Source organism: Colobus angolensis, unplaced genomic scaffold, assembly GCF_000951035.1.
Source record: "Colobus angolensis palliatus isolate OR3802 unplaced genomic scaffold, Cang.pa_1.0 Scaffold211, whole genome shotgun sequence".
NCBI lineage: Eukaryota > Metazoa > Chordata > Mammalia > Primates > Cercopithecidae > Colobus > Colobus angolensis.
Genome location: NW_012115278.1, coordinates 1,093,778 through 1,116,451, shown reverse-complemented (window position 1 = coordinate 1,116,451; position 22,674 = coordinate 1,093,778). Strand labels below are relative to the sequence as shown.

The following is a 22,674-nucleotide window of genomic DNA, read 5'->3' as shown; positions in this document are numbered from 1 at the left end:
TAGCATATCTTGTTGCCCATACCAGAAACCCTACCCATTATCTCTAGCTCTTCCAGCTTATTTACCTCTTACAAATTACTTATTTTAAATACTTCCTGTGTCAATTTCATCTTTTTTTTTTCTTGCTACTACTACATTCTTTGTCCGGACTATTACAGTAGTCATCACCTAACTGGATTGCTTGCCTCCAGTTTTGCCCACTTTGGTTTCAGTTATTGGAAAGGCAAATTTTATCAGCCACTTAGCTGCTTAAAACCCTTCAGTGAGTCCTTGTGTTTTAGTTCTTATCTAATGGTTTATGAATATAGTGGGTTACGAATCTTCTGGAAGACTGCATGTGCACTCCTGAAGTGTGCATGTGTTTTTATGAGGAGAAGGTCTTTAGCTTTTATTAGATTACTCCTCTTTTGGCTAAAAAAAGAATTACTTATCATGGCTAGTGAGGTCTTCCATGATCTGGCTTCTCCCTGCCTCTCCATTTTCATATTTTTGAAACTTTTCTTGAACTTTAGGCTCTTGAAGTGCTTGGAATTGTCTTATAATACCATGTTCTCATGTCCCTGTGCTTTTACTCATTTTCCTCTCTCTGAAACATTCTTCCCACCCTTAGTGTCATCAGCTCCTAGTCATCTTTTGTGATTCACCTCTGCTAAGTTGCCTCTCTTTTTATTGCTATTCCTCTGTAGTCATCTCTGTCATATTGAAATCATGTGACTTCCTCTTTCTTTAAACATTATAATTCCTGGAAGAGCCCATTTTATGTAGCCTGACAAGCAGAATTTATACTGAAGTAGACATTTGGAAGTCATTTAGTTATTGCTCAATCCTTGAAAGAAGATGAAACTGTCCAAAGGGAAATTTAAAAGAGAAAGTATCTAATAGCTGATCCCTGGAGAATACAAATGTCTCTAGATTTGGAAGCGAAGTCTCTGAAAAACAGCCAGAGAGAAGGGAGGAAACCAAGAAATAGTGTCCTAGACCCAAAACAAAAGTAAATAATTTCCACAAGGTCTATATTTCTTAGGAAGGCCAAGTAAAGTAAGTAGTGAAAAGTGATGACCTGTCTAGAGCAGATTTTTCATTTCCAGTTACAGAAGCTAGGTTATAGGTACAGTAAGCTCTGCACGTGTTCTTCTCCTACACAGTATGTTTTTCGTGTTCTCCACTGCTGCTTTCAACTATTCCTGTTACTCGCTCAGCATAAAAATCCCTGCTCCTTTGAAGCTTATGCCTTCTGGTTGTGTCATCCTCTGTCTGCCTTTAGTGAGCTCTCAGTTTCTTCTCGGTTTTTGAAGACTGATACCTGAACTTAAACTTTTCTTCACTCTTGCCCAAATCTGCTGCCATCTTTATTTATCTGATGAATCCCTCACTCCCTAGCAACTCAAATTCCCATCTGTTTTATCTACAGCAATGTTCATGTCTGCATCACTGCTGCTTCCCATGTCTACAGGCATGCCAACTCAAACTGTTTTACCCCAAAACCTTTAATGAAAACCCCTTATCTCAGGTTGCAGTCTTTGAATGCTTTCCTACTGTCTTAAACCTGTTTTCTTTCTTTGTGCCTGTTCTTCCTTCTCTTTGAGACCTGTCCTGCGGCCCCTCTACTGTCTTAAACTTGTTTTCTTTCTTTGTGCCTGTTCTTCCTTCTCTTTGAGACCTGTCCTGCGGCCCCTCTACTGTCTTAAACTTGTTTTCTTTCTTTGCTCCTGTTCTTCCTTCTCTTTGAGACTTGTCCTGCGGCCCCTCTACTGTCTTCCAGCTACAGTTCCCTCTTGTTCCTGACATGTACTGCTCAGACCCAGGAGATGGGTAAGTGGTAGTATTTCACATGTTATTTTTTCTCTGGGGAGCAGTAGTCATAACATCATTGATTAGGATAAAACAGGTTTTTATCATTTTATATAAGAGGTAAAGAAAAAAATGGGGTAGATTTTTAAAAATTGTCAAAAACAACAAACTGGACGATATTAATGATTTGAAATGTGTAGTACGATTGTGGTTAACTGTGTGCACATTGTTGTGCAGCAGATCTCTAGAACTTTTTCATCGTGTAAAACAGAAACTACATTCATTGAACAACTCTTCTTTTCCCCCTTCTTCCTATTCCTTGGCAAATACCATTCTACTTTTTGCCTCTAAAATTTGACTATTTTAGTTACTTCGTATAATTGGAATCATTATGTATTTGTCTTTTGTTGACTGGACTATTTCACATAGCATAATGTCCTCAAGGTTCATTTGTGTTGTAGCATATTGCAGGATTTCTTTCTTTTTGTTTTTTTAGGCTGAATAACATTTTGTTATATATGTATACCACATTTTCTTTAACCATTTGTTGATGGATGTTTAGGTTGCTTCCACTTCTTAAATATTGTAATGTTGAAATAAACATGGGTGTAGAAACATTTTTTTGAGAACCTGTTTTTAACACATTTGGGAGTATACCCAGGTGTTGGATTACTGGATCGTATGTATTCTATTTAAAAAATATATATATACATATATATATTTTTTTACAGGAGTTCTAGGTTCACAGAATTGAGAGGAAGGTACAGAGATTTCCCCTGTACCTCCTTCCACACATGTATAGATTCTCTCATAGTCAGTGCCCATCTCCCATCAGAGTGGTACATGTCTTTCTGATGAGCCTATATTAATATATCATAATTACCCAAAGTCCGTAGTTTATATTAGGGATCGTTCTTAGTGCTGTACGTTCTGTGGCATTGAACAAAGTATAGTGACATGTATCCACCATTATAGTATCATACAGAATGTTTTCACTGCCCCAAAATCCTCTGTGTTCTGCCTGTTTATCTTTCCTTCCCTCCCACTCCTTGGCAATCACCAGTCCTTTTACTGTGTCTGTAGCTTTACCTTTTCCAGCATATTATATACTGTATATAGCCTTTTCATCATGACTATTTTTACTTACTAATATGGATTAAAGTTTCTTCCATGTCTTCATAGGTACCTCTCTTTTTCCATTTTCTGGACATATCACAGTTTGTGAATGAATATTCACCTAATGAAGGACATTGTTGTGGTTGCTTCCACATTTTGCTAATTAGGAATAAAACTGCTGTAAATATCGGTGTGCAGGTTTTTGTATGGACTTAGGTTTTCAGTGACTTTGTGTAAATACCAGGGAGTGCATTTGCTGGATCTTATGGCAAAAGTGTTTAGTTTTGTAGGAAATGTCCAAACTGTCTTCTAATATGACTCTATCCTTTTACATTTTTCACCAGCAATGAGCGATGTTTCTGTTGCTGTACATCTTCACCAGTATTTGGTGTTATCACTGTTGTGAGTTTTGGCCATTCTGATAGGTGTGTATCTTATAATTTTGATTTATGTTTCTCTGATGTCGTATGATATGTGAGGCATCTTTTCATATGCTGAATTGACATCTGCATATCTTTGGTGAGGTGTCTGTTAAGGTTGTTGTCCCATTTTCTAATTGGGTTGTTTGTTTTCTTGTGGAATTTTAATAGTTCCTTACACTATATCTGTCTGTCTGTCTGTCTGTCTGTCTATTGAGACGGAGCCTTGCTCTGTCACCCAGGCTGCAGTGTAGTGGCGCAATCTCAGCTCACTGCAACCTCTGCCACCTGGGTTCAAGTGATTCTCCTGCCTCAGCCTCCCAAATAGCTGGGATTATAGGCATGCACCCCCACACCTGGCTAATTTTTGTATTTTTAGTTGAGACGGGTTTTCACTATGTTAGCCAGGCTGGTCTCGACCTCCTGACCTCAGGTGATCCACCCAGCTTGGCCTCCCAAAGTGCTGCGTTGTAAGCCACCACGCCCAACCTCCTTACACATTTTAGTTAATAGTTATTTATCAGATGTGTCTTTCGCAGATATTTCCTCCCTATCTGTGGCTTGTCTTTTCATACTCTTGACATTGTCTTTTGCAAAAGACACAACAATTTTTAAGAAACAAGTAGACAATTTTAATGACGTCTAGCTTATCAATTCTTTGTTTCATGGTTGGTACCTTTGTTGCCATATCTAAAAAGTCATCACCAAACCCAGGATCTAGATTTTCTCCTATGTTATCCTCTAGGAGTTTTATAGTTTTGAGTTTTACCTTTAATTCGCTGGCTTATTTTTGAGTTTATTTTTGTGAAGGGTGTAAGACCTGTGTCTAGACTCTTTTTTTTTTTTTTTTTTGCATGTGGATGTTCAATTATTACCACTGTTTATTGAAAAAGACTGTTTTCTTCATTGTATTGCCTTTGTCTCTTTGTCAAATACTGCCACTGCTCCTTTGACTGTGTGGGTCCATTTCTGGGCTCTCTGTTCTATTTCGTTGATCTGTTTTGTCAGTTCTTTTGTCAGTAGCACGCCATCTTGACAACTGGAGCTTTACAGTAAATCTTGAAGTCAGTAGTGTCCATCTGACTTTTTCTGTCAATATTGAGTTGGCTCTTCTGGGTCATGGAATAGCTCTTCCTTATTTAGTTCTTTGATTTCTTTCATCAGAGTTCTAAAAAATTTTTCCTCATATTGTTAGATCTTGTACTTAAGTATTTCATTTTGGGACACACTAATGTAAAATGGTATTGTGTTTTTAATTTCAAATTCAACTTATTTGTTGCTGGTTTACCGGAAAGCTATTAACTTTTTTATATGAGCCTTGCATCCTGCAGCTTTGCTATAATCACTTATTAGTTCCAGGAGGTTTTTGTTGTTTTTCTTTTTTTCAAATTCCTGTATCTGTTCTACACATACAGTCATTTCATCTACAAACAAAGACATTTTTTTTGTTGTTGTTCCCAGTTAGTATACCCATTATTTCCTTTTCTTGTCTTACTGTATTAGCTAGGACTTCCAGTATGAAGTGGTGAGGTGAGGATATTCCTGTCTTGTTCCTAATCTTAGTGAGAAAGTTTCTAGTTTCTCATCATTAAGGATGATGTTAGCTGTATGTTTTTTGTAAACGTTATCAAGTTGAAGGTGTTCCCTCTATTCCTAGTTTACTAGTTTCTATCATGAGTGGGTTTTAAATTTTGTCATATACTTCTCTCCATCTGTTGGTATGGTCATGTAATTTTTTTTTTTCTTTAGTCTGTTGATATGGTGAATTGCATTAATTGATTTTCCAATATTGGACCAGTCTTGCATACCTGGGATAAATCCTACTTTGTGCTGGTGGAGAAATTTGTTGGTTTTAGTTTGCTAATACTTGTTTACGATTTTTGCGTCTTTGTTCATGACAAATATTGGTCTGTAGTTTTCTGATAATGTCTTTGTCTGGTTTGGGTATTAGAGTAATGCTGGCCAACTTCATACAGTGAGATAGGAGCATCCCCTTGGTTTCTGTCTTCTGAAAGAGATTGTAGAGAATTGGTGTGGTTTCTTCCTTAAATGTTTAGTAGAATTCATCAGAGAATCCATCTGGGTCTGATGCCTTCTCTTTTAGAACGTTATTAATTACATATTTAATTTCTATAATATATGCTTTTTAATCAAGATTATTTCTCCTTAGAGTTCTAATAAATTGTGTCTTTTAAGGAATTGTTTGATTTTGTCTAGGTTACCAAATTTGTGGCCATAAAGTTGTTCATAATATCCCTTGATTATGCTTTTAATGCCCATGAGATCTGTAATGATGTGTACTCTTTTCATTCTGATATTAGTTATTTTGTCCTTTGTCTCTTTTTCTTAGTTAGCCTGACTAGAGGCTTATTGATTTTATTGATCTTTTCAGAGAACCAGTTTTTGATTTCTTTGATTTTTCTCTTGTTTTCAATTTCATTGATTTCTGCTCTAATTTTTATTACTTCTGTTTGGATTTAATTTGCTTCTTCTAGTTTCATAAGGTGGTAGCTCAGATAATTGATTTTTAGATCATTCTTTTCTTTCTTTTTTTTTTTTTTTTTTTTTGTTTTTTTTTTAGACGGAGTCTCGCTTTGTCGCCCAGGCTGAAGTGCAGTGGCGCGGATCTCGGCTGACTGCAAGCTCTGCCTCCCGGGTTCACCATTCTCCTGCCTCAGCCTCCCGAGTAGCTGGGACTATAGGCACCCACCACCACGCCCGGCTAATTTTTGTATTTTTAGTAGAGACGGGGTTTCAGTGTGTTGGCCAGGATGGTCTTGAACTCCAGACCTCGTGATCCGCCCACCTCAGCCCTCCACCCACCTCAGCCCCCCAGAGTGGTGGGATTACAGGCGTGAGCCACCACGCCTGGCCTAGACCATTCTTTTCTAATAAATGCATCAGTGTTGTATGTTTCTTTCTAAGTACTGCTTTCACTGTATCCCACAAATTTGGATAAGTTGTGTTTTCATGATATTTTCACTTTATAATGGCATTAGCGGGACACAACCCAATAAGTAAGTTTAGGAGCGTCTGTATGCATAAGCACAATTGTTGACATTATTTTGAACAAATTCTTATTTGTTAGATAATTAAGTATAAGAAAAATAAAACGTTTTATTTTACTTTCAGTGTTTCCTTCATTTGATGATCTGTATATATAGATTTCAGTTTAACTTTTGAGTAATAATCTCACAAGGTAGAGTGCTAGGTTTATGAATTTTTTCTCTCAACACTATAAATATTTCACCCCACTCTTTTTCTTGTAGGAAGTCACATGTATTTTTTCTTGTTTTTCTTTTTTCCTCTACGGGTAAAGTGATTTTTTTTCCCTCTGGCTTACTTCAGATTTTTTTCTTATCCTTGAATTTCTGTAGTTAACAACGTTTTATGCCCAGATGTAGTTTTTTGGCATATATTTTCAAGCTCAGAGATTCTTCATCCATGCCCAGCCTACTAATAAGCCCATCAAAGACATTCTTCATTTCTCTTACAGTGTTCTGTTTTTTGTTTTTGTTTTTGTATTATCTCTAGCATTTCCTTTTGGTTCTTTCTTAGGATTTTCATCTCTCCTTTTTCTTTTTTAACATGTTGTTTACTCAATTCGTTAGGGCCCTTAGCATATTAATCATGGTTGTTTTAGATTCCCAGTTTGATAATTCCAAATCCCTGCTGTATTTGGTCCTGATGCTTGTTTTTTACCTTTTATTAGGCCCTGTAATTTTTTTCTTGATAGCTTGGACACGATGTACTAGATAAAAGGAACTGTTGTAAATGAGCCTTTAGTAATGTGGTTGTAAGGTGTAGGAAGAGGAGAAGAGTTCTGTAGTCTTATGATTAGGTCAGTCTTTTAGTGAGCTTATGCCTCTGGACTGTGAACTTCACAAGTGTTTCTCAGTCCCACCCCCTCCCCCCATTCCCTTAGACAGAACAAGATAGCTATAATGGCGTGGAGTTGGGTTATTTCTCTTCCCCCACATCATTTTGGCTTTGCTACAACACCAGCAGGTCAGGCTCTGGTTAGTTTCTCCTGAGGACAAAGCTTGTTAAGACCAGAATACTCTGGTGTACTTGAAAATCATTTGTCTTTGCCTCCGCTGCTGAGGGTTGAGAATTTTTCTCCTATATTTACTGTGAGAAGCTGGTCAATTGCCTGGATGTAAAACTTAGAACATTGTAGGGGTCCCCCTATAATTGGGTAACTGTGGAGTTTTTAGCTTTCGGAGTTGTCCACACTGAGCCTTCATCAGTTTGTCCATTGCATTTCAGGATTTCCTACCCCATGGAGGTTTCTGCTTGTGTTTTTCATCTCAGATAAATGGTGATGCTATGTGTTCACCTGTCCTTCGCTCTCACTTACAGGCAGTCATTTGCCCTGTGACCTCACTTACCCTATCTCAGATTTGATTGTTTTTCGGTTTGTCATGTTTTACTTGTTGTTAGAATGGAGTGGTGACTTCCAAGCTCTTTATATGTGGAACTGGAGGTAGTTCTATTTTAAATTTTTTGAGGGACCTTCATGTTGTTTTCATAGTGCCTGGCATCATTTTACATTTTCACCAATGGTGCATAAGGGTTCCAGTTTCTCCATATCTTCACCAACACTTATTTTCTGTTTTTTTTTGATGGTGGTCATCCTAATGGTTTCAGATGGTATGTCATTACAGTTTAGATTCGCATTTCCGTACTGATGAGTGATGTTGAGCATCTTTTCATGGGCTTATTGGCCATTTGTATACATTCTTTGGAAAAATGACTATTCAAGTCTTTTGTCCCCTTTTTAACTAGATTTTTTGTTGTTGAATTGTAGGAGTTATTTGTATATTCTGAATATTAACCAAATAACAGATACATGGGTATGGAAATATTTTCTCCTGTTTTGTAGGTTGCCATTTTACTCTGTTTACTGTTTGCTTTGCACAAATTTTTGAGTTTATGTATCCCCGGTTTGTCTATTTTTGCTTTGGTTGCTTGTGGTTTTGGTGATCTATTCAAGAAATCATTGTCAAGTCCAATGTCATGAAGCTTTTTCTCTATGTTTTCTTGTAGTAGTTTTATAGTTTGATGTTTTAAGTTTAGGTCTGTAATCCATCTTGAGCTTATTTTTGTATATGGTGTAAGATAAGGCTCCAACTTCATTCTTTTGCACGTTAGATTCCAGATTTCCCAACACAGGTTGTTGAAGAACCTCTTTTCCCTATTTCTGTGTTCTCTCTTCTGCTCGGTTGGTCTGTATATCTGTGTTATGCCAGCACCATAGTGTTTTAATTACTATAGCTTTGCAATATCTTTAGAAATCAGGAAATGGGAGGCCTCTAGCTTTGTTTTTTGTCCAGATTGTTACGGCTATTCAGGGTCCTTCAAGATTCCGTAATAATTTTAAGATTTTTTTTTCTATTTCTGTAGAAAATGCCATTGGGATTTTGATAGGGATTGCTTTGAATCTGCAGATTGCTTTCAGTAGTATTGCCATCTTAACAATACTAAATCTTCCAATGCATAAACTTGGATGTCTTTCCATTTATTTATATTATCTTCAATTTCTTTCAGCGTTGTTGTATAATTTTTTTTTTTTGGAGGGAGGGGTGGGACAGAGTCTCACTCTGTCACCAGGCTGGAGTGGAGTGGTGCGATCTCGGCTCACTGCAACCTCTGCCTCCCGGATTCAAGTGATACTCCTGCCTCAGCCTCCCGAGTTGCTGGGATTATAGGCGTGTGCCACCAAGCCCGACTAATTTATTTTGTATTTTTAGTAGAGACAGGATTTCACCATGTTGGCCAGGATGGTCTCAATTTCTTGACCTCGTGATCCGCCCACCTTGGCCTCCCAAACTGTTGGGATTACAGGCGTGAGCCACTGCGCCTGGCCTATATTGTATAATTTTCAATGTACGTGCCTTTCATTTCCTTGTTGAAAATATTCCCTAAGTATTTTACTCTTTAATTTCATTTTAAATGGATTTTAAAAATTAATTTCCTTTTTGGATTCTTCATTTTTGGTATTTAGAGATGCAACTCTTTTCTTAATGTTGGTTTTTATATCCTGTAACTTTATTATCATATCCTGTAACTTTATTTTTATATCCTGTATCCTTTCTTCTAACAGTTTTTTTTCTTTTTGGTGGGCTATAAGATCATGTCATTTGCTAACGGAAGCAATTTTACTTCTTACTTTGTTCATTTAATACCTTTTATTTCTTTTTCTTACCCAATTGCTGCTGACTCTGGCAGGGCTTCTGATAGTATGTTGAATAGAAGTGGTGAATGTGTGCATTCTTGTTCCGTTTGTGATCTTAGAGGGAAAACTTTCGGTTTTTCATCATTGAATAACATTAGCTGTGGTCTTTCTATATATGGCCTTCATTATTTTGAAGTAATTTCCATATCTTTCTAGCAAATTGAGGGTTTTTTGTTTTTGTTTTTGTTTTTGAGACAGAATCTTGCTCTTGTCACCCAGGCTGGAGTGCAATGATGTGATCTCAGCTCACTGCCAGCTGTGCCTCCTAGGTTCAAGTGATTCTCCTGCCTCAGTCTCCCGAGTAGCTGAGATTACAGGTGCCCACCACCACACGTAGCTAGTTTTTGTATTTTTAGTAGGGACCGGGTTTCACTGTGTGGCCAAGGCTGGTCTCACACTCCTGACCTCAGGTGATTTGCCCACCTTGCCCTCCTAAAGTACCGGGATTACAGGCATGAGCCACCGTATCTGGCCTTTTTTTAAATCACAAAAGGATGTTCTTTTTAATGCATTGTTGAATTGTGTTTCTTGGTATTTTGTTGATTTTTTTTTGCATCAGTATTTATAGGGATTCTTTTTTCTTGTAGTAAATTTGTCTGATTTTGATATCTAAGTAATGCTTACTTAACATTACTATGATTATCAAAATCATAAAGTGATTTTGAAAGTGTTCTGTCCTCTTTAGTTTTTTCAAAAAGTAATGTTTGGTAAAGTTTTCAGTGAAGCCCTGGTATTGTTGGACAGTTACTGATTCAATCTCTGATAATTATAGGTCCATTCAGAAGTTGTATGTATTTGTGACTCAGTCTTGGTAGGTTTGATGTGTCTCTCCATTCTCAGAGGTTATCAGATTTGTTGGGGCATAGTTCATATTAGTCTTTTACGGTCCTATTTATTTCTGTGGCAGCAGTTGTTGTATCTCCTTTCTAATTTCCAATTTTTGCTATTTGTGTCTATTCTCTTCATTTCTTAGTCTAAGAATTTGCCAATTTTGTTGATCTTTTCAATGAAACAGCCACTCCTAATTTTGTTGATTTTTTTTCTATTGCAGAAATTTTCTATTTTTCTCTGTTTTGTTTATTTTAACTGTAATTTGTTATTTCCTTTTTTTTTTTTTTTTGGTAAGTTTGAGTCTCATTTGTTCTTCATTTCCTAGTTCTATAAGATGTAAAGTTAATTTGTTGATTTGAGGTTTTTCTTCCTGTGAAATATGATACGTTAAAACAGATTTTCATTTTACAGATGAATTATATAAATATTTAGTTGTATAATTTTAATTTTTTTAATCATATATCAAGCATTCTGGACATTGAGACTATAAAAATGAATAAAACAGTTCTTAAAGGTTAACCTATATTTCAAACATTTGAAAATACTGATTTGTTTGTATTTATTTTTTCATGAAAATCGTCTTGTTCTATATTTAATAGGTTTTTGTTTGGTTCATGGTTCTACAGAGTTCACAATTGTAGGTTTAGTCTTGAAATAATCTAAATTCATTTCATCCCATTGTAACAGACCCTACATCGTACTGAATATAGCTGTGTCACAGATGTCTCTTACAATCTATTTCTACAAGGCCTAGAACTATTTGGGATACCATTGCTCACTCTTACAAATTTTTACATTAAAAATAACTTTGAGACGGAATGGAGTTTTGTAACATCCCAGAAAGAATAAAGAGGCTCCACTTACAAGAAATTACTAAGCAGTGGTTCTTAGCTTTATAGACTAATTACATAAGCCTCGAGTTCTTTCTATTTTATATCTGCTTTTTAGACTTCTCACATGTTCATTCTGCTGTACCTTCTGTAAATATAAAGGTCACTCTACTTATAGTCATGTTTTCCTTTTAATCTTTTCCTTTTTATTTTTTATTCTTTGCTTTACTCACCATCAGTTTTTATATTGCATCTCACAGTTCGTATTTCTCGTTTGTCATTTCTGATTCTAATTGTAATTCTAATCCTATTTGTTCAGTGTTCACTGTCACATCTTCACTTTCTGGCAGCTGTTTCTATGGCCTCATCTTCTTAGTGCTTGTATTCATTGCTTATATTCCAATTGTCTTGTACATTCTTTTTTTTTTTTTGAGACGGAGTCTCGCTCTGTGGCCCAGGCTGGAGTGCAGTGGCTGGATCTCAGCTCACTGCAAGCTCCGCCTCCCGGGTTCACACCATTCGCGTGCCTCAGCCTCCCGAGTAGCTGGGACTACAGGCGCCCGCCACCTCGCCCGGCTAGTTTTTTGTATTTTTTTAGTAGAGACGGGGTTTCACCGTGTTCGCCAGGATGGTCTCGATCTCCTGACCTCGTGATCCGCCTGTCTCGTCCTCCCAAAGTGCTGGGATTACAGGCTTGAGCCACCGCGCCCGGCCACATTCATTTTTTTAGTGAACTAAGCCAGACACAGAAAGACAAATATCACGTTCTCACTGATATGTGGGAACTAAAAAATGTTGAACACAGATTTTATAGCTGACACACTTATACCTGTCACCTAGATTCTGCCATTAATATTTACATTGCTTTATCTTATAACCATCCTTGTATCACCATTCCATCTTAATTTTTATGCCTTTCAAAGTTAATTGCTAACATCAGTACACAACCCGCTAGGTGAAACCGTTTTTAAACTGATTGCTGGCAAGTTGTCTAGGGTAAACTGACCTTCCAAATATGACTTATTGCATAGGACTTGTGTTTGTAGCACTGTCCCACTAATTCAGTCATAGAAATAAATAATTGGAAAGTATTGTCTGTTTGAAATGGATAAGTATTTTCATGTGTCTAACTTTATAGGACTTTTACTAGAAGGTCTCGCTTGGCCTTCATTGCTGACTAAATAAGAAAGTTTGTTTTATTTTAAAAATCACATTATAACATACTTTTTTGAGTAAAAAGAAAAGTCAATGTAATGTGAAGAAATTATGGCAAGTAAGCTATAGTTCCTCTTCCAGGAATTTTGATTATGAGCAGCTGATAAGGTGTTGCTAAAGGGACCTCATCAGGGAAATTCCTTTCTTTCCTTCTTTTTCTTTTGCATCCTCTCCTTTTCCTCACTTTCTTTTTCCCTCTTTCCCTCTTCTCCTCTTGTCTTTAATAATACTTGGGGAAAGGTACACCTTTTATTTTACTTATTTGCTTAGGGGAAAGAGAGAGTTAAGAGACCAGATGATTAGACGGCAGGGTCACTGGACGGCAGAGATAAATAACATCCTAAATTAAGGGTTGGCAAACATTTTCTTTAAAAGGCAGGTGGTATTTGTTTTAGGTTTTGCAGGCCTAGAGTACTCAACTCTGCCATTGTAGTATGAAAAACAGCCATAAACTATATACTGTATTGTATTAGTCCATTTTCATGCTGCTGATAAAGACATACCTGAGACTGTGGGGAAAAAAAAGAGGTTTAATTGGACTTACAGTTCCACATGGCTGGGAAGGCTTCAGAATCATGGCGAAGGTGAAAGGCACTTCTTGCATGGCACTGACAAGAGAAAATGAGAAGGATGCAAAAGCGGAAACCCCCGATAAAACCATCAGATCTCGTGAGACTTATTACCACAAGAACAGCATGTGGGAAACTGCCCCCATGTTTCAAGTTATCTCCCACCCGATCACTCCCACAACACATGAGAATTAAGGGAGTACAATTCAGGATGAGATTTGGGGGAGGACACAGAGCCGAAGCATATCATATATAGTATATTTATAAATGAATGGACTTGGGTATGTTCCAGTACACTTGATGGACACTGAAACTTGAATTTCATACAATTTTCACATCCAAAATATTCTTTTTTAAACTTTTTCCAGCCATTTAAAAATGTACAATATTCTAAGCTTGAGAGACATACAAAAACAGGTGATGAACTCGTTTTGACTCATGAGCTATGCTCTGGTGAACCATATGGTACAAGGATTAACCTTGCACAGAAACTATACCAAAAAGTCGTTATTAGTGTATACTTTTCCAACATAGAGGCCCCTTTATATGCTCTAAATTTTGTATACCTTTTACATACCCTAAATTAGATAGTAATACAGGTGAGGTCAGATAAATTAAGGTGTCATTGGAGTGAGGAAGAAAGAAGAATGCTTAATAGAGTTGATTCCACCATTAACATGGAGGTTCTGGCCTGGCTTCCTTCAGTCCTGTCTCGTCAGTGTAGCTGCGGTTTGTTAACTTGGCACAGAAAGGCAAGTCAAATACAGGGTCTACTTTCATATCCTCCTCTCAATAGTTATTAAAAGCTCAAGTTTAGTAGCTGAGTTCATATCTCTTATTAGATGTATGACTTATTGATGTAATTTCTCTGAGCATCAGCAGAATGAAGGTTTATAGTGCTAACTCATACACTAGTAAGGGTGATAACAATTACAACAATAATAGTAGTAGCTAACACTTTCATTTGCTTAGTATGTGCCAGGCAGTGTGGTAAGCACTTTATGTATATTAACACATTTAATTTTCTCACAATTGATAATGTGAAGAAGAATAATACTCTTATCATGGTAATGTTCGTAGATACTACCACTTAAATTATGAGGAAACTGACGTACAGAAAGGTCAGGTAACTCATTCAGGGTCACATAGTTAATTAAGAGGTAGAGCCATCATGTGAACTCGGACATCTGGCCTCAGAATGCGAGCTTTTAACTGTTAAGGTTTATTCCCTTCTAACGTGGGAATGTCTATAAAATGCATAGCACATAGGTCCTCAAAAAATTAGACATAAATTAACTTTGCAGAATATAGTGGTTCCATTTCCTCAAGAAACTTGGTCTACCTTTGTGGTACCAGATATATGCATAAATGTGAGGTTCACATTATGATTCTTCAGATTTTTTTCCCAGTTGCACATTAGTTATGAGATTTTTTTCCATAGAATTCTTCAGTATTACTCATGTTAAAAAATAATTGTTTGGAAATGAATCACCTTCTGCAAAACAGTATAGTCAAAATGACTTAGACTCTGAAGCTGAAAGACGCCTGGACTCCTATTCTTGTCTTGGTTGTGTACTTTCTTTGAGATCTTGGTTTGGTGATTTGACTCCAGTTCTATTTCTCTCTTTGGCTGTGGACTGAAGATAATCCTCAGTGTCGTGATGCTCAAATGAGATAACCTATGTCAAAGTGCCCCACAGTGTGTGTAATATGTTATCAGGCATCCAACAAATACTAGTTTCTTGCTCACCTCCCTATGACATAAAATAACTTTAAAATTAGAACTGAAGGGACTCATAAAGCTGGGAAAACTGAGGCCCAGACAATTATTTCCCTAGGATCCTACAGCTACTTAGGGACAGAAGGATGACACTTAATGCAGGTCTTCTGATTTTTCAGTCTCATTCTGTCTGTGCTGATCACTCTCCTCCTATGTAGTATGTAAAGAAGTACTATGTGTCTGACAGGTTTTGGGGAGGTTATTTTAGTATAAAAGCTCACATTAAAAATGTCTATCTTAGTATTTTGACTTTTATAATTTTTTTAAAAATCAGAGACAATTTAGTAAATCTTGGGGCCATTCAAATCATGTATATGAAGTTTTAAAACTGCTATTGTTTTCCCCTTAATAGTTATTAATTTTTAATATGCAAGTAGCATCCTTATTATGGAAAGAATAAATAAGAAATCAAAAGATGGAAGAAGTTTTAAAACTCATTTAATCACATCATCCAGAGAAAATGCTATTAATGCTTTGAAATAACAATGGGTTCATCCTACACCTGCTACTTTGTAACTGACTTTTGTCAGTTAGTCATATATCAGGAAGACTAGGCAGTTCCTTGTCAAATTCAAATCTTGATAGTTTTTATTTTATTGTGTGACCTATTATCAGTTCATTTAAGTAATCTTTTATTAAACATGTTGATTTTATTCAGATATGGAAACTGTATTTTTGTAAAATTGTCAAATTGTTTTCCACAAGTAGGATCTCGTTCATATGGTATTCATGTTTTTAAGACTTCCGATACATATTCACTGTTTTCCTCTAGAAAGGAAATACCTGTTTACATTTTCACCAGGGAAGTCACTGTAGTTTGGGAGAACGTGACATTATCTCCCTTTCTTTACTGAAGACTAACAATGTATGTTTTAAATTTTCTGGATTCTCCATTCCCCTTTTGTTTTTACATGTTTTCACTTTCATATTTTGCATAGTGATAAATCTGTGATAACAGTTTTTAATTTTCAGGTTGGGTTGTTTATAGCTTCATAGATAACAAAATGTCTTTAAGTCATGTTTATGCAATTTTTACGTGTGCTTTGTGAGTTTTCTTTTTTCTCTGTTTTTTTTTTTTTTACGTGTGCTTTGTGAGTTTTCTTTTTTCTCTGCATGCAGTGAGTAGTAAATTTGCATGGAACATTTGAAAAAATACAAGCACCAGAATGAATGGAATCTGTGTGAATTATCACTTTTTGTCACCTACCTGGATAGTTTAGACAAAGTCCTTCTTCTGAGACAAAACTGGATCTCATTTGCCTCTTCCCTTACTTGCTGTCTTGTCGCTGAGTTTCTCGCGATCAGCAGGATGTCAACTCTCCGCCACTGGCCGATTAGTCCTACATGTTAGTGAGATAATTCTGTGGATGGTTTGGAAATTAGATGAATTATTTTCCTTATAATTCTGATTCTTTGTAGTTGTTATTTCCATACTTGTGAATTTGGGACCCAAAGGAATAGCTATGACGTACGTTTCTTTGGATGCAGTAGTTTATTCTACTGAAATTATGGTGTTCTCGTCATCAGTTAGTAGAAGCATAGACTCTTTAGTGTTGAATATAGAGATAATGTCATCTAACCTCTTACTTGATCACATAATTCCTCCCTCAGTTTCGGTAGCTCTCTTGAAACAGCTGAAATAGGACATTAATCTGTGTACTTCAAGTTCACAGAGTAAAAGGAATATAAGATTTTGCGTGATGGAACTTAAAATATTCCATCTTGTGATGTGGAACTAAGGAGGAGGTTTAGTGACAAGTTTTAGAGTTAAGATTGTATACTTTGGAGCCTCTTTTTCTTTTTTATTTTCCTTTTTTGTCTTTTTTTTTTTTTGAGACAAAGTCTAGCTCTTGCCCAGGCTGGAGTGCAGTGGCACAATTTCGGCTTATGGCAGCCTTGACTTTCAGACTCAAGTGATCCTCTCAACTCAGCCTCCCAAGTAGCTGGGACTACAGTGCATGCCACCACACCTGGCTAATTTTTTAAAAAATAACACGTTGTAGAGAGTAGCCTCACTATGTTGCCCAAGCTGGTGTTGACCTCCTGGGCTCAAGTAGTCTGCCTGCCTCAGCCTCCCACAGTTATGAGATTTATTACAGTCATGATCTACCTCACTCAGGCTGCAGCCACTTTCTTTCAGTGTAACACTAGCTTTGGGTATTCCACTTACAAATTTATTTTTAAGTCTCCCATGTGGTTGATAATTGGGAAAAATAGTTTTTATTCCAGATAGATATTCTGTGTTAACTGTAAGTCAAATGTTTACAAACTGTTAAAAATGAAATAGTGATTATGTAAAGGAAAACTGGATTTTCCTAATGCTAATTTTTAAAATGATAGAATCCTAAAACTCTTAGCTGTAAACCTGGTGATTTTTCAGCTGTTGTACTAAACAACTTAAGCACATATACCATCAGACGAGCCCCCCTCCCCCCTTTTAAACCAAAGGAATGTATACTCTGTTAATGCAGTCAGTAAGCATTGACCTTCTTTATCATAATATCCTAGAAAATATTTATTAGCTATTTCAGTAGTCAGGGGTTGTTGGTAAATAGTGCATCTCCATTTTCTACTTCTCATCTTCGTACACAGGTTAATCACTTCAGTGCTTGACTAACTTTTGCCTTGGTGATCTGTTGAGCTTTGTACGTGACAGCTATACTAATCACTGTGCTTATTGTTTGACTGTTTGGTACAGGAAGCGAGCAGCTGCAAAGCATCTAATAGAACGCTACTACCACCAGTTAACTGAGGGCTGTGGAAATGAAGCCTGCACGAATGAGTTTTGTGCTTCCTGTCCAACTTTTCTTCGTATGGATAATAATGCAGCAGCTATTAAAGCCCTCGAGCTTTATAAGATTAATGCAAAACTCTGTGATCCTCATCCCTCCAAGAAAGGAGCAAGCTCAGCTTACCTTGAGAACTCGAAAGGTGCCCCCAACAACTCCTGCTCTGAGATAAAAATGAACAAGAAAGGCACTAGAATTGATTTTAAAGGTAAGATGTTTTATTTTTAATTGAGAATTGTTGGCTGAAAACCATGTGGGAGATTTAAATGTATGAGTTTTTATTTGTTTTTTCTTATGTGACATTAAGACATTTTGATACGGTAGAACCAATATTTTGTTTTCGTAAAGGACAGGAATAATAACTACATTTTACAGGTTTAATCGTTGCTAATTAGAAGCAGATCATATGCCAAAAGTTCATTTGTTGATAGATTGATTTGAACTTTTTAAAATTCTTAGGAAAAAAGTATTAATTTATAGTTAATCTCCAAAACTAGGCCACAACATCTATTTAAGTTATAGAATAACTGGACTAAGTATCTGGCATGAGTTCTGGAACCTCAGGATGATGTGATGAAAGAAGTAGGAAGAGGAAGCAGTGGGTTTTTTCCATTTTTGAAGGCAAGACAAAATTTTGTGATAGTTATGTGAGAATTCTACATTTCCTTGAAATATATGCTTCTCACTCTCCTCCCAGACATTTGGTACAGTCATGCTGCCAAGGGTCATGACCTACCAAAGACAATCTTCACTTAGGTCTTTTGTTTTTTAAATGGTCCTATGTCCAAAATTCAGGATTCGATTACCTTGTCGCTAATACTAAAACTCCAAGTTATTTTCCTCAGTGAATGTAATTAGTAACAAGGTAATCGAATTTTTGAATGACTGCCAGGGCTTAGCACCCCTGCACCCCCACCCCCATACACACCCAGAGGCAATTGTATTTTAAGAGAGAAAGCTTTTTGTTTATGACATATAAGTGACAGAATTTTAGAGGCATTTGCCTCTAAAACTTTCAGTAACATCATCTGAATCAAGTTTGAAAGAATTAGTGAAGTGGCATTGTGTTATAACCTCTACTGTTTCCACAATAAAATTATTGTTGTCACTTGACACAACTTTGTTGCTTCAGAGTGTATAGTTCTGTTTCATGAATTAGCTCACACACTATGGAAAAAATAGGTAAATGTTGTCTATATATATAGTGTGTCAGTATAATGTGGAAGCTGCATTGACTTTATTGTACACAGTTCTCCAGTAAGTGTGCACCACAGAGTACCAGTAACTGAATGCAGAGTGCTGGCACAGTGGAATGCAGCCAGCTGCGGGGGATGTGATACATGAGGAATGTACTCATCTGCTCTTTTGGCCACATGCTCCATCTTAGAGTGCTTATTGTGTGGCTTTATCCAGTCTTTATGCCCCCACCTCTTTTTGCTCAAGTCTGCATTAGTTAGCAGTTTTGACCTTTCCTTTTTCCTGCTTTCTAATCTGCTACTGTTACTATTCCCTGTTCTTTACTGTTTTTTGTTTTTGTTTTTGTTTTTGCAATGTTCTACAGTTACTATCGTATATCAGAAATTAGAAATGCTTTCTCTGCACTAGTACTCTTATTTTGATTATTAATTATGTTTATTAACACTAATCACAAAGTTGCATATTAAGTAGTCTGCACCAAACTCTGTTTTTGTGTAAAAGGTTTGTAAGTGCAAAATTTAAAAGATTGAGTATTTTCAGGGACACATTTATCACAAGAAATCTTACAAAAAATGTCTTATTTAATATAGTCTCAGTAGAACACCTCTATCAGTAAACCAAACTTTATGAATGTTCATATCTAATTACAGTGTTTTTTGACTAATTTTTATCTATATATCTGAAAAATTCAGTTTAACATATTAAACACTACAGGCCAGGCATGGTGGCTGATGCCTGTAATCTTAGCACTTTGGGAGGCCAAGGCGGGCAAATCACGAGGTCAAGAGATCAAGACCAGCCCAGTCAACATGGTGAAACCCCATGTCTACTAAAAATACAAAAAAATTAGCCGGCTGTGGTGGTGTGCACCTGTAGTCCCAGCTTCTCGGGAGGCCGAGGTGGGAGAATCGCTTGAATCCAGGAGGCAGAGGTTGCAGTGAGCTGAGATCGTGCCACTCCAGTCCAGCCTGGCGACAGAGCGAGACTCCGTCTCAAACAACAACAACAACAACAACAAAAAACACTACATGGAAAAAGTATAGGTACATTCTATATAGGATTAGTAGACTGTCAGAATCACTTGAAGATGTTCCAAAAGCATGACGTATCAACAAAGGACATGTGAGTCTAGAATGGCGATCCCTAGGACAGACCGTATTACTGCATGCAAAGCAAGTCTTTGTTAAGCTTATGACTTGCTCAGGAAGCAAAGTGTTTTATGTCTTAATAGGATAGTAGTATTTTCTGTTACATTTTAGGAAATTAGATAGGGGTTTTGCATTGTCTTGTAAGAAGGTATTATAAAAATTTTCAATGAAAATAATGAGAAATAGACTTCCAGTGGTTTTACGCTTTTGGGGAAAAGGTTACTGATGTTTAGCAAAAGATGCTTATATATTCTTAATAGAACAAACCTGAGAATTAGTTCTTAAAGTATTAAGGCCCATAAAAGAAACTGCAAGTGTTGACGCTCTTGTAGCTGGGCCACAGATCAGATCCTTAGTATGATAAAATTTGGTATTTTTGTGGTTCAATTTTTGGAGACCATTCAATGATCCCTTACATTTTATGTTGTCTTTCATTGTGAAACAGATATATTATAGCAGGGGTGGGAGTCATCAAAAATTCTACATGTTGTACAGTACATGTATAAGGGTATGTTTGGCACAATGGAGGTAGGATTGTGTGCCTCTAAAATTAACCTCTTAAGTAGTTAATCTGATGATGATAAGTATGTCACTTTATTGATGAAAGGGGAGAATTAAGACTATTCTCAGTATTATGTTGGTCAGTACACAAAATGTATCATTTGTTTTTACCTGTAAAATAAAATATCTTTCATCCTATTAGCCAGAAGAGGGAAAGCATTGGCCTAAAAATAACACTTATCTCAAAAAGTTGGGAAATGTGGTCCAACTCTGTGCCCAGGAAAAGAGGAAATAGATTTTGATGACTACATAGTTTCTGCACTGCTTGGCAGCTCATAAGTTGCCTTCTTCGCACTGTTTTTTTTCATTGCTCAAAAACTATTTTCTGTCACTCTATGAGACTTAGTCTAACCTGGATCCTGGCTGCAGAAAGCAGTTTCTGCTTAAGAGCTGATGAGAAATGGTATATTCTTCTCAATCACTCACAGAATGACTACCCTGGAACAAACTAGGAAGACCCAAAATGAACCAGTTTTCTTTTAATACATACATAGATGCTGAAGGAACCTTTCTTAGGACTTTGCCTTCTCAGTCTTTTGGGAACAGAGTTCTGAAACAAGAAAACTCTCAGAAGATTAGTAGTATTTCTGTTCTACAGTGAGGTTTTAAGAGCTGTATTATGATTAATCAGTATATGACACATTGGTTCATATTTATAAATAAAGCTATACATTAATAGATATCTTGATTATAAAGAAAGTTTAAACTCTCAATGTAAAAGCATGGGTGAGGTCACTGGTGTAGGTAGTTCATTGAAAAAAATAGGTAAGCATTGAATTTTGTTTGCTGACTCTTAAGTATTAGATACTTTTAGAGTTGTATATCATAAATGATGTTGAGACTACAATGTTTGGCTGTTTTACTTTTAGAACTTTTTGCAACAGAGTAAACATGCATATTATGAAAATAAATGTTCTCTTTTTTCCTCTGATTTTCTAGATGTGACTTACTTAACAGAAGAGAAGGTATATGAAATTCTTGAATTATGTAGAGAAAGAGAGGATTATTCCCCTTTAATTCGTGTTATTGGAAGAGTTTTTTCTAGTGCCGAGGCGTTGGTACAGAGCTTCCGGAAAGTTAAACAACACACCAAGGAAGAACTGAAATCTCTTCAAGCAAAAGATGAAGACAAGGATGAAGATGAAAAGGAAAAAGCTGCATGTTCTGCTGCTGCTATGGAAGAAGACTCAGAAGCATCTTCCTCAAGGATAGGTGATAGCTCACAGGGAGACAACAATTTGCAAAAAGTAGGCCCTGATGATGTGTCTGTGGATATTGATGCCATTAGAAGGGTCTACACCAGATTGCTGTCTAATGAAAAAATTGAAACTGCCTTTCTCAATGCACTTGTATATTTGTCACCTAACGTGGAATGTGACTTGACGTATCACAATGTATACTCTCGAGATCCTAATTATCTGAATTTGTTCATTATCGTAATGGAGAATAGAAATCTCCACAGTCCTGAATATCTGGAAATGGCTTTGCCATTATTTTGCAAAGCAATGAGCAAGTTACCCCTTGCAGCCCAAGGAAAACTGATCAGACTGTGGTCTAAATACAATGCAGACCAGATTCGGAGAATGATGGAGACATTTCAGCAACTTATTACTTACAAAGTCATAAGCAATGAATTTAACAGTCGAAATCTAGTGAATGATGATGATGCCATTGTTGCTGCTTCGAAGTGCTTGAAAATGGTTTACTATGCAAATGTAGTGGGAGGGGAAGTGGACACAAATCACAATGAAGAAGATGATGAAGAGCCCATCCCTGAATCCAGTGAGCTGACTCTTCAGGAGCTTTTGGGAGAAGAAAGAAGAAACAAGAAAGGTCCTCGAGTGGACCCCCTGGAAACTGAACTTGGTGTTAAAACCCTGGATTGTCGAAAACCACTTATCCCTTTTGAAGAGTTTATTAATGAACCACTGAATGAGGTTCTAGAAATGGATAAAGATTATACTTTTTTCAAAGTAGAAACAGAGAACAAATTCTCTTTTATGACATGTCCCTTTATATTAAATGCTGTCACAAAGAATTTGGGATTATATTATGACAATAGAATTCGCATGTACAGTGAACGAAGAATCACTGTTCTCTACAGCTTAGTTCAAGGACAGCAGTTGAATCCATATTTGAGACTCAAAGTTAGACGTGACCATATCATAGATGATGCACTTGTCCGGGTAA

The 22,674-nt window shown here is 36.6% G+C and overlaps 1 protein-coding gene across 4 annotated transcripts in view; it reads left to right on the top strand.

Annotated features, from left to right (window-relative positions):
- UBE3A (ubiquitin protein ligase E3A) overlaps positions 1-22,674 on the top strand; it is a 100,000-nt gene that overhangs the window by 45,083 nt on the left and 32,243 nt on the right. For all 4 annotated transcript variants that reach the window (XM_011942869.1, XM_011942868.1, XM_011942870.1 and 1 more), the window contains 2 exons: positions 17,488-17,786; positions 21,424-22,670. In XM_011942869.1, the coding sequence (XP_011798259.1) occupies positions 17,488-17,786; positions 21,424-22,670 (1,546 nt within the window). The remainder of the gene's footprint in view (positions 1-17,487; positions 17,787-21,423; positions 22,671-22,674) is intronic.